Source organism: Neopsephotus bourkii, unplaced genomic scaffold (assembly GCF_033783945.1).
Source record: "Neopsephotus bourkii isolate Nb327-2 ecotype Australia unplaced genomic scaffold, CSIRO-AGI_Nbou_v1 NB_346, whole genome shotgun sequence".
Lineage (NCBI taxonomy): Eukaryota > Metazoa > Chordata > Aves > Psittaciformes > Psittacidae > Neopsephotus > Neopsephotus bourkii.
In genome coordinates, this window is record NW_026900852.1 from 516,079 (window position 1) to 529,976 (window position 13,898).

At 53.7% G+C, this 13,898-nt stretch overlaps 1 protein-coding gene across 3 annotated transcripts; it reads right to left on the reverse strand.

Annotated features, from left to right (window-relative positions):
* Positions 1 to 1,423: 1,423 nt before the first annotated feature.
* On the reverse strand, positions 1,424 to 12,735 carry RASSF2 (Ras association domain family member 2). Of its 3 annotated transcripts, XM_061348195.1 has the most exons (12): positions 12,241 to 12,715; positions 10,977 to 11,143; positions 7,945 to 8,027; positions 6,814 to 6,889; positions 6,523 to 6,674; positions 6,011 to 6,099; positions 4,455 to 4,606; positions 4,280 to 4,381; positions 4,076 to 4,127; positions 3,870 to 3,991; positions 2,811 to 2,908; positions 1,424 to 2,631 (listed from the first exon to the last, which is right to left on the reverse strand). In XM_061348195.1, the coding sequence occupies exons 3-12, from the start codon at positions 8,001 to 8,003 to the stop codon at positions 2,562 to 2,564; spliced, it is 972 nt and encodes a 323-aa protein (XP_061204179.1). In that variant the 5' UTR covers positions 8,004 to 8,027; positions 10,977 to 11,143; positions 12,241 to 12,715; the 3' UTR covers positions 1,424 to 2,561. The 3 variants fall into 3 exon arrangements, with proteins under 3 accessions (XP_061204179.1, XP_061204176.1, XP_061204178.1); XM_061348192.1 differs by having other exon boundaries at positions 1,424 to 2,908; positions 12,241 to 12,735; XM_061348194.1 differs by lacking the exon at positions 12,241 to 12,715 and adding an exon at positions 11,603 to 11,674 and having other exon boundaries at positions 1,424 to 2,908.
* Between the last annotated feature and the right edge of the window lie 1,163 nt (positions 12,736 to 13,898).

Consider the following 13,898-nt stretch of genomic DNA (forward strand, 5'->3'; position numbering starts at 1 on the left):
GGCTTGGAGCAAGCTGCTCCAGTGGAAGGGGTCCCTGCCCATGGCAGGGGTTGGAGCTGGATGAGCTTTAAGGTCCCTTCATCCCAACCCATTCCATGGTTCTGTGACTTCCCAATCTGCACCTTTGTTTTCCCACCCCTCTTCAGCGCACAGGAGCATCACGCTGTGATTCCCCCCTACCCCGTCCCCCACCCTGCAGCACCCCCAGCCAGCAGCTCAGCAAACAGGCTCATTGTACCAAAGCTGCTGAGCCATCGAGGCCCCAAAACCATCCCCGATATAGCAGGAGCTGTGTTGACAAAAGCCTTTTGAACAAGCAGAGCCCCCCTGGCCGCAGCTCCCCTGTGTCAGCGTTTCCCTTCCATGGCCCCTGCTAGAAGGTGCCAGGCCTGAAACCCCCCCCTTTGGAATCCAGGACTTTGAAAACATAAAAATAGGGCTTCATTAATTAATTTGCCTCATTTTGCTGCCCTGAGTCCCCAGTTAATGTGGGTTGTTAGGAAGGAAGGCCTGGAGAAGGGTGCATCCGCCTTCCAGCTGTTTGCAACGGCATCGCCGCTTCTGAAACACCACAAACCTGGGCAGCAAACTCTGTGCAATTTAAGATGTGAGGATTTGCTTTCCTTCCTGTTTTTCCCCTCTTTATTTCCTCTACAGCATCCAAACATGGATCACAACCCAGGGAAAAGCCTGTTGCTGAAGCAGCCGGGCTGCGGTGCCTCCATGGGCTGCTCTCCCCATCCCAACCTCCAGCTCCAGTGCGTGCCAAAAACCTCTACTTCCCCCCTTGCTTCTACCCAATTCCTCCTCTTTTCATCCTCAGCTCCATGCCAAGGAAGCTGCCCTTACCGTGCACCCTGTGCCGCTCTTCCCGTCTGTGCCCGCTGAGCTCGACTCACTTTTCCCAATGGATAAAGCTTTGATAGGCGGAGCCAACGTCACTCGAATCCCTCTCCTGCGCAGGGAGGGATAAATGGGCTTCAATGGGCTGGATAACGCTGGGGAGAAAGCAAAGAGTGGATGGGGATAACCTTGGGGATGCAGAGCTCAGCCTCGAAGGGGCAAAAACCCCTTCATACATCAGCTGTAAACCAGGCTCAGCAATGCAGAGGTGTTCTTCTAGAGGTGAGTTTTACCTTATGGGAGAGAAAGAGCCAGAGGATGGAGCCCAACAACCGTGGTGCATGGGGCTAAATAGTCACTAATAGTCCCTAAACCCTACAACAGCCCAATATTCCCCCCCAGATCCTCCAGCAATTTGGTTGTGACTCTCCAAAAAGGGAGCATTTTCCCTTGGGAAACACCATTGGGATTCAGGCAGGTTTTGATCTTCCCCTTCATCACTCCTGGTCCCCATGGAGCCCATTTCAGCAGCGTTTCTACCTGCAAAGTGCTTTAGTTTGAACAAACCAGGCTCTAACTCGGGGGGGTTCATTCTGTATTAAGTTGCTTCATGTTTTGTGTCCTTCTTACCCAACCAAGCCATCCTTCACACACACAACAAGCTTTTCTCGCTGTACAATACTTCCCCTATCAATGTGTTCAAGGTGGAGAAGGTACCATTAAAATTAGACCCCGAACCTCACAAAGATGCATTGCAAAACCTCAAAAGGAGGGAGAAAGTCACGAGTTTTAGTTCACATCGAGGTATAAAATGGATATTGCTGGTTTAGCCCGTGAGGAAAGAGGTTTTTCCAGGTGTGATGGGGGTAACAAAGCCAGTCCTGGTCCTGGTGAGCCCAGGACAACGTGCTGCAAAACCCATGTGGAGAATAAACCCCTCTGTTTCTGCCTCCCCTCCTGCTTTCCATATAGCATCCCTCGGGAGATGCTCCTCACCACCCGCTATTCCCCTGAGCATATTTGGCATGTTACAGCTACCAGAGAGGTTTGCCATCGTGGGTTGCTTTTTCTTCCTTAACATTAGTGCAAATTAGAAAGGAGCAGGATGGGGGATATGAGACCAGATGCAGGTTAAGGGAATGTGCTGGGAAAACAATGGGATTTTACTCTTTTGCTGTAAATCCAACCCTCAGTCCCCAAGGTTCGTTTTCGGCAGCAAAAGTGTTAAAATCCACTCCATTTACAAAAGCTTCCTGTCACCTGTGAATTATTGCAATAGGAATGTGCTTTTTCAGGGGGGAAAAGAGGAATTCTTTGTGCTCTTGCCACCGAGGGGTGGATTCTATGCAGGGAGCCCCACATGGGCATCGCTGTAGCCAGGATCTTCCAACAGAGCCCAGAATTGCTTGTCCCCATCCTCAGTGGCTTCATCCTGCTCATGGATTTCCTCTTCCTTTTCCCCCTGTTATTTCCAGGGATTTGAGGTTTTTGGCTGAAGATGCCCAGAGCCTTGCTGGGAAAACTCCCATTTGGAGACAAGGAACCCTCCGAGGATGCTGCACAGATGAAGGCACGGGAGGATGGGTTGGCTCAGAGCCGGAGCGATCCGGGAGGACACTGGGAGCGCTCCGGGAATGACATGGGGTTGGGATTTGGTACAGTGCATCCTGCAGGCAGACGGCTCTTGGTGCAATGCAACCTGGAGCTGGTGAAGCGCTTCACATCGCCGTTGGACCTTCGGATATCTCCTCCAGCCTTTGCTCAATCATCAGCCGGAGGATGGAATACCTGGAGAGGCAAAGGACAAGGAAAAGAGGATTTTTGCAGCATCAAGCCAAGAAAACAGTGGAATAATGCACGGATTAGGGATAAAAAGCTGTGCAAATGAATGCTCAGCACCACAATAACCCCCCAACCATGTCCTGAACTCCCAGCATCTCCCCTTGATGCAGCTGAGCCCGGCGTACTTGCGCATCAGCTTCTTCACTTCGCGATCCTCCTCTTCGTCCAGCTTCTGGATGAAGCTCCTGAGGATGGGCATCTCGAATTTGATGTACTGAGCTACCTGGGTGGAGGAGGAACACCAAGCCAGGCCATGAAAAGGGCGATGCACCCACCCTTCAGCATCATCTGAATCATGTATATCTGATACATATATCTGATATATATATATGACATATATATATAAATTATATATATATATATGATAAACCATCTCCCCTGATTTAACTGGGGAAATCAAGGATCCCCATTGCCTTTCTCAACAAACCCTAAATGAAACCACGTTTCCCTGCACAGCCAGCTAATTACAGGGGACAAAACACACATAAACCTCATTTGCTTTACTCCCTGGCTGCAAGACTTGGCTCCTTCTTATGATGAGTCCGTGCAAACAGTGCTCTTTAAGCACAAATACACCCCAAAACCGCTTCGTTTCGCTCTGGTTTGAGGAGGAAGGTGGGAGGAAGCCGGCAGATGGCACAACCGAGCCATTCCCACCCCGCAGAGCGTTTCCCAGCAGGAAAGGTACCAATTATGCCCAAGGCTGTGCAGTTATTGCTGCTCTGTGCTCACATTTGGGGTGGTAAAACAGGGCTGCAGCGGTTTGCTCCTGGTTTAAAGCTGCTCTTTAGGCACAGGACAAGGCTTTTGCCATAAGATGGGGAGTTTTCACAGGGAGATGCAGGCTCAAAGCAGAGCAGAAGTGCATGAAAAGCCTTTTAGAAGCACTGTATGGAAAGAGCAGGCAGCTAACAGCAATTTGTGGCTAATATTCATGGCCTTTTTATTTAGGGAAGGTTTTGTATTTATTTCTATAGAAATAAATGCCTCCAGAAAGCTAAACTGAGCTTTATTCTTTGTGAATAACATTTGAGACCTTGCTGGTTTCACAGCAAACATAAGCAGGAGGTTGGAACTGGATGAGCTTTAAGCTCCCTTCCAACCCAAACCAGGCTGGGATTCAATGTCCACCCCCTATTCCAGCCCCAGCTGAATCCCAAGCCCACCCCATGCAGCAAACTCACATCATAGGTGACTTCTTCCACTTGGTCCTTCTCCATAAGGAAGACCTTGGAGATCTGCTCGCAGGGGCCCTGCAGGATGCGGGCGATCAGGGGGTAATCACTGCCCCGCAGCTTCTGCTTCTCTGCAATGCCAAAAGCACCGATGGATGTCCCAGTGTGTGATGGGCCTTTGCCATGGATGCATAGGGCAGGTTTTGGACACTCACCTCCACTGGTGTGGACAATGTAGAGCGCAAACTCCTCCGCTGAGTTCTCAATCTGAATGGAGACATAAATCACTGTTAAAGGGCCACACTTCCACCTGGGATTTCCCCATTATTTCACTCTGCCGTTGCGTTTTGGTATCCACGGGATAGAAACCCCCCCATGTAGAGCATCCCAGGAGCATCGGGGTGAGATACCTCAAGTACCTTGAACTTATTGAGCAGCAGTTTGAGGACCTGCGGGGTCGTCATGGTGCTGTTTATGCGGACGTTGGTCATGGAGCCGTAGGCCGGCGTGAACACGGATGTCTGTGGGATGCAAAGTCCATTTAAACCTTGGGTTTCTCCCACCGGGATCGGTGCTGGGCAGCGTGGGGCTCACCTTGTGGTTGTAGAAGTGCCCGTTGATGGAGAAGCGGTGCCGGCGGATGCGCCGCTGCTCGCTGGGGGTGCGGGCGCTGCCCCGGTGCCGGACCCCAACATCGCTCCGCGTCCGCATCAGCTGCGGCGTCTCCTCTGCTTGTGATTTGGTGCCTGGAAAAGACCGATCTGGAAGAGAGCCCTGAGGAGCCTCTCCCTGCTGGGAATCCCCCCATGGATGCGCATGTGGGACTGCCCAGCACAGATTTAACCCACCGGTTTAAACCATGGCACCTACTGGTTTATTCTCTTAAAGGAGGCCATTAATTCATAATGAACTGCTTAAGTCCAAGTTGCTACCTTGTCCCAGGGGCTGGAGCATCTTTACTTGCTTTTTCATTATCTAACTTCTGTATTTTTCTCTTTTCCCTTAATGAGAACAGACAAACGAGGCCAGCACCTCAGATCTCTGTGTGAAAACTGGCCTGGCTCCAGATTATTATAAACCAGCTCTTCATCCATTTTTAATGAACCTCTGGGGCTCAAGCTTGGATGTTTTCATTCCAAGCATGTCTGCAGCAAGACAAATCTCTCCTCTCCAGATGCTCACCACAGGCCACAGTGACTAAGCACTCAGGAGGAGCTGGGCACGCACGTTATGCACTGATTTGAACAGGCTTTTGGAGGGAGAAATGGGATAAAAGAGCTCTTTCTCATGCACTGGTGGAGGATTAACGTCATCGGGCTCAAATAGCTGCTGGGGTAGTTCTATGGTGCGGGTATCGCCAGGACAAGGTTGAATTAAGAGGCGGGGGGAATAAGTGTTGTGCATGGGGAGATCACAAAGAGAAAGGGGAAAAGCTGGAGGATGAAGGACAGGGCAAAGGGTTTCATGGGTCAGTGAGTTTTGCACTTCCCAAGCTGGGAAGTGGATGAGCATCCCGGAGCTGGAAGGATTGGCTGGTTCTTCTGTGGCTGCAGGGTGTATTTCCATACAAATATCATCACCATCTCCTCCCAAAAAAACACTTAAAAAAAGCCAGGAACACCTGCAAAGTGCCCTGATTTAATGGGAAAAATGCATAAAGCCATTTTTCCCAGTGGGAATTGCTGGTGAGGCACATTGTGCTGCCTTGTGCTCCAAACAAGGGGTTAATGAAGCGCCAGTGGATGGGCTCTTCCCCCTCCATACGAGGAGAAACCAGGGAGGGGAAAACACTTGGCAGCAGTGTTGACTTCCCCATGGCAACGGAACTTCCCAACAGCCCTATTCTTCTTCCCTAAAAGCAGAGCCTCCGGGAAGGGGAAGTGCCAACATCCTTTTCCCTATGATCCCACGAGGCTTTTTGCTCCATCCCCCTATTTCTTCCCAAGCTTCTCTTCATCGCATCCCTTCCCTGAGCAAAATCCCTTTGGAAGGGTTTTGGTCTATTGGGGCAATGGTTTAAAGGAACGTAGGGGACAACGGGGACATGATTGCTGGAGAAGATAAATCCCTGTTTTCTCCAACGGAACTGGAGCATAAAGCAGCTGCTCCCAATTCCCAGCCAAATCCATCCGGATCCGTGCCCAGCTCACCTGTACAGCTCCGGGGAGCCTCTGTGTTTGGCACAGCCTCTGCACCCGTGACCTGGATGTCTGGCAAGGTGCTGGGCTTCAGCACGGACCTGGCAATGGATAATGATGGATGCCCTGTTAGCAAAGAGCTGCAGCAGGAATGAGAACCGGGATAAATTCTCCTTTGAGCCCCCATGCTGCTGTTTCCAGGATGGAAGCAGCCTGTTCTCCCTCGGATTTGGCATATAGCCATCCCTTAGGGTTGCAGCACAAGCTAGATACCCCAGATAGTCACCCTGTCGTCCAAATTTGGATCCCAAATAGTCATCCAATAAGTCCCAAACCCCATCCTGTTCTGCTCCCCAAAACCCCTTTGGAGGCTCTTATCCCAACTGCCCTTCCCAGGAAGGGATGCTGAAGGCCGAAAGTGCCTTTTTGCGAACTCCAGCACCCAACCTGCACAAGCAAAGCTGAACCTTCCCCTTTTCCCCTCTTTTTCCCCCTAATTCCATGATCCTTCTCCCCCCGCTCACCCGTGCGCTCCCAGGTTGCATCCCGAGTGCCATGAGGAGGAGGATGGCGGAGGGCGGATGCGCTGGTTGTCATCCTGCATCTGCAGGCGGATGGGTCGCCGCAAGCCCCAGGAGATGTTCAGCAGCCCCTCCACGATGAGTTCACCTTCCTCCTGCATGAGAGATGGGCAGCTCAGGCTCCGAGACACAAGCAGCAAGGAATAATACCAGGAAATGATGCTTTTAGTGGGAATCCAACCCAATTCCATGGGGGTTTTGCTGCTGGGTGCCTGCCCCAAGGGGGTTTCTTACCTCCCGGTGCCGCAGCTGCAAGTTTTGTCCTTCATAGTAGATGTTGTACGTCTTCAAGTGTAAAAGCAGCTCATTTCTGGGAGGAAAAATGGGAAAGATGCTGAGAAAAGACATGGAGGAGCATTGGAAGCACTGTGCGGTACCCCTGAATTGTGGGAATGTGGGAGAAAGGAGGAATTGCTTCCAGTGTCAGGCTGGGTGATGAAGCCACATCACTGATGGGGGACCAAAACCAGCTTCATCTGAGGCAAATCTGGGTCTTTTGCTGCCTTTAGATACCCTTTGGTGGGGGTATTCATTGTGGATTCAACCCTTAGAGTAAGAAGCTTCCTGCAGCCATAAACCTTGTGAAAAGGCACAAGGAAACCTGTCAGACCTTGTGGGATGCGGTCACAAGGCTGGAAAAAGCAGTGTATTTTGGGAGCATCCAAGCCCTTGGGTCATGCTGCAGTCACAAGTTACCATAGGCGAGTTCATCCCATCAGCTCCTCGCTCCAGAGCCTGACCTTGGGCTCTGATGAAGCCTGAGCATTGCTCCAGTTGCAAATGAATAATGAACATTCCAAATAATCATTAAGGATAACCCATTCCCAGCTCTGGATCCCGGGAGGCGATGCCCTTGGCGTTCCATCACAAAGCTGTCCTTAACCTAGCTGGGTGGCTTGAGGATGCTCAGCACCAGCAGGCCGGTATACAGAAGCACAAAGCCCAGGGATTTGGGGTTTGGAGGAAGTAAAAAGAGGGGGGGAAATAGCACAAAGTTGCTTTATCTCCCCCAAAAATCCTCCTTGGAACCTGGGAAGCATTTCACTTCTTTGCCAAAGAATGAAAGAGCAATTCCTAATAGGGACTTTTAAAGCAAAACCTCAATTTCATGAACTCCATGAACTATTTCATGGTTTATAGAAGCATTTGGCCACGCTCCTAAGAAAAAACATCTCCAACCCCCATCAACAACCCCATTGTTTTAAAGGAAATTGCCGTTTTTTGCCCCAAAATGGCTTTTCCAGTCCAAATCAAGTTAAACTCCAGGGTTTCTCCACTCCTCCCAGCTCAAATCCCCCTCCCGGAACATTGCAGTTCACTTCCCATTTCCCAGCACTGATTATTCCCATGTTCCGAGGATCTTACTTGGAGATGTACTTGTCTTTCCCACAGGGAACCGGGTACTCGCAGCCTCCGTAATCCATCCTCCTGCTCTTCTTTCATGGGAGCTGAACTGCAAAGAGGGAGGAGAGCAAAGCACCGGCGTGAACCGCCCCGATAGCGCATCCCTGATGCGCGCCCATGGAGATGGGAGCAAAGGGATAAAGGGTCCAGGATGTGGGATTGCTCCTGGGAAAGAAGGCTCCGGCGGATGCAGCCGCGGGGGGAAGTTTGATGTGGCTCCTGTGGGAAAACTGATGGGAATGAGGGAGGGGAAATCAGATAAGGGGAGAGGTGGTGCAAACTCACTGAATATTTAATACCGGCGGGGATACGCTTACGCTGGCATTTGCATTTGGAGCATCCACAGATGCGTCCCGGCAATGCCAGACCTGGAAGCGGGAGGTTGACAGTGGGATTTGTCCCTTTTCTGCCTTTATTTCACTCCGGTTTTGCTTCAAAGCTTTGGATAAGGAAGCTGGGTCCGACTGGATCAGCAGCTGCATCCTACCGCATCAGCAGGGACAAGGGTTCCTTCACCTTGGTTTTAACAATGCTGTTCCCTCCAGGGCCAAAACATCCTGGTTTCTCTTCTATAAACACCTGGAATCCCCCTTCCAAAATCCCACCTTGGGAACGGCCCTGGGTTGGAGCATGAGGGTGATGTGGATGCTCCAAAGTGGGATTAAAACAGGATTCCATGTGAAAGCCTCAGGGGCACTTGCGGGCTTTGGGAATAAGGCACTGGAGAGACCTGGAAGTGCAAGGATTGGTCCTGAGCGATGAGAAAGGGCATCTCAGGCCGTGCTTTTCCTTGGGTGTTTGTGGGAACTCCTACGGACGGGCTTTCATCTTCCCAGGGTCTCTTCCCTCATCCCAAAAGGAGAAACCAAGGCGAGGGAAGAGCATTTGATCTGTAAAACATTGTTCTCTTCCACCTCCCTCCTCACCACGTGCTTCCTCCCGATCCCCCGGGAAATGAGCCTGTTTTCCTGCAAACCCCATCCCACAAAGTGACTCAATGGAGGCCGTGCACTAAAACCTGTGTCAAAGGAGGGACCTGTCCCATAAGCTCAACACAGCGGTGATCCCTGCTTCTTACCCCGCACTTTGGGATGCATCCCAGCACATGGATTCTATGGACTAGCAGCGCTGCTGTGTGCCACCATGGAGGAGGTGGCAAAAGCAAAGCTGGTGTCTGAGCGGGCAAGGGCAGGAAATGGGCCCAGCCCCAGGGTGGGGAAAGCAGAAGAGAAACCCGGAGCCTAAATAAACCCACACGGAAAAGCTGACGAAGCTTTGGGTTTCCTGAGGAGCCGGGGGAGCATCCCACATGGCAAAGCGGCATCGACCTCCTCCTCCATCCATTGCGCATCCATGGAATCAACCATGTTGGAAAAGAGCTTTGAGCTCATCAAGTCCAGCCCTTCCCCAGCACTGCCATGGCCACCACTGACCCCCATTAGACCCTTCCATTCTCTGAACCCCCCCAAGTCCCTCAGCCGTTCCCCATCACCCTTGTGCTCCAGGCCCTGCTCCAGCTCCGTTCCCTTCTCCGGCCCCACTCCAGCCCCTCAATGTAGTGAGGGGCAGGGAATAACCCCAGTAACAGCCCTCAGCAGTGGTATCAGGAGGGGATTTGAAGCCGGTTTTGGGATGGGTGTTTCAGGGACCTGAACCTGGGGGTTACCAGATGGGAGATACAGGAACAGCAGAAACGAGCATCTCGCTTGTGGGTGCCCCTGAAAGCGGATGGAGCAGCTCTGGGGAAGTCCCCATTGAGGCCCTGCTGCACCGAGGGAGGTGAAATGACACATGGGCCGCTTGGTGCATGCAAAATGGGGCCAAAAATACCCAAATGGGTTAAAACCGCCCCCCTCCAGCACCACAGCCTTTGGGACCGCAGGGGGGTTCACCCCATGGTACTGTGGTGATACAAAGGGGTGAAGCCAAAGCCTTGGTCCCCTCTAACGGGATGTTGGGATGAATCCAGCTGGGCTGAAGGGGAGCCCCAAAGGCAGGTTCATGCCTCTGCGTTGAGGAGCCCGGTTTCCTGTTTACCACCACCTCCACTCTCACCACATCCCCTTCTGAGCAGCAAGAAAGGGCCAAATTCCTCCTTATTTGGGTCCTGAGAGCACCGGCCTGGGTGTGGAAGGGGTTGGGGATCCTCAAGCAGATCCCAGCCACCACCATGCCCCCGATGGGCTACCGGAAAGGCTGGAAAAGGCCAACACAGAAGGGCTGGAACCATGGGATTTGGGAGCCCATTGCTCAACCTCCGCTCTCGGCGCTGTCTTCACTTCCTGCCTCAGTTTCCCCACCCCGAGCGGATGCGTTCCCTCCGCTGCTGCCTCCCAAAGAGCCTTTAAACCCCATCGGATCCGATTGCTGCTCCCTGTGCACGCAGCAGGAGGATTGCAGCCCCCTCTGCCCTCCAATGCGAGCCAATGGCTGCTCCCACAGCAGCTTTTTAGGCCTGATGGGCCCCAAAACAACCTTCCCAAGGCCCTTCCCCACATCCATACAGCTCCAGAGGGAGCTTGGCCATGCTTAAGGCACCTTGCATGGAACAGGGACGAGAGCTCACTTATATGAGCTCTGGGGAGATGCACAACCCCAAACCTAACAAAGTATAGGGAAAACCCCAAAACCATGTTTTCAGCAGGAAAAGGGCACCATTCCCTGCTCCTGCAAAGAAAGGAGCAACTTGCAGGGGGGGTTTTGCTTTCTTGGCCCCATCCCAATGCTTTGCCAACATCCCCACTGCCTCTTTGGCATCTCCCTGCTCCCCTCGGCCATGCAAAGGATTGTGGGAATATCCCACTGCCGGGGGAGGCCGTGATGCTCCCCCTTCACATCCCCTGGTGCTTTCCTGCATCCTGGGTGGCTTTTAACCAGCCTGGTGGTGCCTGGACCCCAACACAACCAGCGGCAAAGCATCATCCGGAGGCAACGGTTCCCCCCTTGGAACACTGAGCCCCTGTATGGGATGTGAAACAACCGAGTGCTCTCACCCAGTCCCAGCAGATCCTTCGGCTCCACGGATGCTCCCACAGCCTGACGCTGCCGCGGCTCCGGCCCAAGGCCTTATGTTGAAGCTGGAATTCCGTCCGGCATCCCTAGGCGCCAAGGTGCAGCAGCTCCATTGTTTCCCACTCCACTATTGTTCTCCAGCCCCGTCCTGCACAGGGAACAGCGGGGCAGCGGTGAGGGGTGGCAGAGCCACCGGTGCGTGATGCTACGGGGGTGCCACCTCGCTTGGGGACCAGCAAAGGGACCCATTGGCCACACTCAGCAGGTCGGACCCCCCTGCGAAGAGCTGGTGGCCACCAGCGGCTTGTTGTGGGCTATGAGAAGGGAGCTGGGGGCTCCCATCCCGGTGTGATGGGAACCGGGCTGCTCGGGGGTGCCTGCGGGACCCCGGTGATGCCCACGGGGGTCGGTGGGTGCAGAAGGGACCGGATGCCCCCCTCTTCCTGCCCCGGGGGGGAGGCGCAGCCGCCTTCGCCTGCTACCGGCTGCGGACAGGGCTCGGGGCAGCTCCGGCTCCGCCGCGCTGGGGACAGGGACCGGGATGGGGACAGGGATGAGATAGGGATGGGGATAGGGATGAGGATGGGGATCCCCCGCCCGCACTCACCCAGTGCCGGTCCCGCTCCGCAGCCGGTGCCCGCATGGGGCCGCCCCTCGGCGGGTGGGGCCGGGGCGGGGCGGGGCTGCGGGATCCCGGGTCCCCCCTCTCGGGTCATCCCGGCAGCGGCGCCCCGAAGAACCCCAGGGGATGCCCCTGGAGCGGGTCCTTCCTCCGCCCGCCCGCCCTGGGACTGGGGGCCCAAAGGATGCTCCAGCCCTGACCCCTCCGGTTCCGGCTCCGGGCGCTTACAGGACACGGGGCTGCTGGCACCGAGGACCAGGACCACAAAGGATGCTGCATCCCCAGTGCCAGGACTGGGATCCCAAAGTACGCCCCATCCTATGCATCCAGGTTGGAAACGCTGTTACGATCAGCCCCAGCTCCACACAGGACTCCCAGAGGGAGCCTGTTGGGCTGCATCACATTGACTGAAGGGGTGATTCCTGCCTTATAACTCCCCAAACCCTGTGATATTCCATGCTGGAGCCACGCAGGCATCACACTTTGACGCTGCTGTTGCCTTTGGGGGGATGATGCAATGGGGCCGTGGCCCTGGGGTCCCATCCGGATCCAAACCCACCCCAAGAAGAAGATTGAGGAGGAAATAAATTGGAACAAATCCATTCAGATTCGCTTGGATCTACCTGGATCTTAACCCTGGCGCAGGTCGGGATCACGGTTACCTCCGGAACGGTGCCTGGGCTCCATCCTCCGCTCCCAGCCCGCGGGCCCCATCCTGCCCCTCCGCAGGGACGAGTTTTGGGGATTAAGGAGGGCTGCGGCTGTGTCCCTCCTCCTTTGTCTGCTCCTGACCTTTCCCAGCGCTCTGGGGCTGCTCCAGCCTTTTTGTTTTTCTCCTTTTTAAGGAATTTGCCTCGAAACAGCCCACACGAAGGGAAAAAAACCCCAAACAACAAAAAAACCTCCAAATGCATAAAACAAAGGAAGAATCCAAGCAGCTGCTGGGGTGAAACAAGCAGCTCCTTATACCCACGGGTTGCAGCCAGCCCTTTCTGCTTGCTTTTCCCTGGTTTGGGGTGATTTGGATGTGAAGGAGAGGTTCAGGAGGAGCCATTTGGCTTGGGAAAAGCCTGACTCGGCAAAAGCAGGGATGAGGGTTGGATTTGTATTCCAGCAGCATCCTCCGAGGGCTGGCGGAGCTCAGAGGCCCTTTGTCATGGGAAGAGCCTGGCCCTGCTGCACAATGGAGCAGCGCCAGCCCCAAAACCCTGAGGTTTAGCCCCAAAGAAGAGGGAAAGCTTGCTGAGGCAATTGGAGGAAAAGGAGAAACAAGAAATCAACAGTTTTGCTGTGGGGATTTGGGGTTAAATCCTGAGATTTTGTGACATCCTGCTCATTGCTTTCAATGCACATGGGGTGGGTCGGGAAGGATCAGCCTGGATGGAGGCGTTTGTGTCCCAAAGCGAAGGGATTTGAGCCACTCCTGCCCTATGAGGACCCCCTGCAATGAGGGGACACAAGCTGCCAACTCCTCCTTACCCCCCCAGTGTGAGGATAAGGAACCCAAGAGGAACCAAATCCTCTCCAGGAGGAGACCAGAGCCGAGCATCCCTGCCAGGCTCGGGGAAAGGATGCGAAAGGATGCTCCAGTGCAGAGCCTGTGTTCAGCTCCACAGGGATGCCACAGCCCCTGTATCACTGCTTAAATCACTCTTTCTGCACTCAACACCACACAGGGAACACGGTCAATGCCTTTTAAACCATCAGCTCCAATGGATTTACTTCTATTTCCATTCCCAAAGCTGGGTCTGGAGGTCAAGGACCTCAATCAGGCCCAAGCACAAAGCACCAGCTCCAAAGTTCTCCAAAATCCAACTGTTTTCCCCCAGACTGAGCAAGCAGCCAAACTCCCCTCATCCATCCCCTAGCAGCTTCCCATTAGTGCAGCTTCCCATTAGTGCAGCATTAAGACCCCCAAGGTAATTGTCAGTAAATACCAAACCATATTCCATGTGGATACACATCAGGAGCATCTGGGAGCTGTTACACAGCCTCCAGGAAGCAGATGGGAAGAGACCTGGCTCCTGAAGAGGCCTTTGCTTGTACTCAGTCCGTGTTTCTTGGAATCATGGTGCCTGTCTCCAGCTGAGGATGTTTCAGTCATTGGGGTTCTGAGCTGCTGCTTGGGATAAAGCCCTTCTCAGGGCGCTGATGCAGCTGATGCTGGAGGTTTATCCAGGCAAGATGTAAGGCGAACACAGAGTCGTTGCCAGAGCTCTGACCCAGTTGCCCAAAGGATTAAGAGCAAAGTGGTTTCGAGCACGGATCCAAACCCAGGCCA

Bases quoted from the DNA above. Each gene is read 5' to 3' on its own strand.
- RASSF2 (XM_061348192.1), bottom strand. From the start codon at position 8,003: ATGGATTACGGAGGCTGCGAGTACCCGGTTCCCTGTGGGAAAGACAAG. The intron at 4,128-4,279 runs GTACTTGAGGTA...GTCTCCATTCAG, and splicing joins TGCTGCTCAATAAGTTCAAG to ATTGAGAACTCAGCGGAGGA. The intron at 3,992-4,075 runs GTGAGTGTCCAA...TTGGCATTGCAG, and splicing joins CATTGTCCACACCAGTGGAG to AGAAGCAGAAGCTGCGGGGC.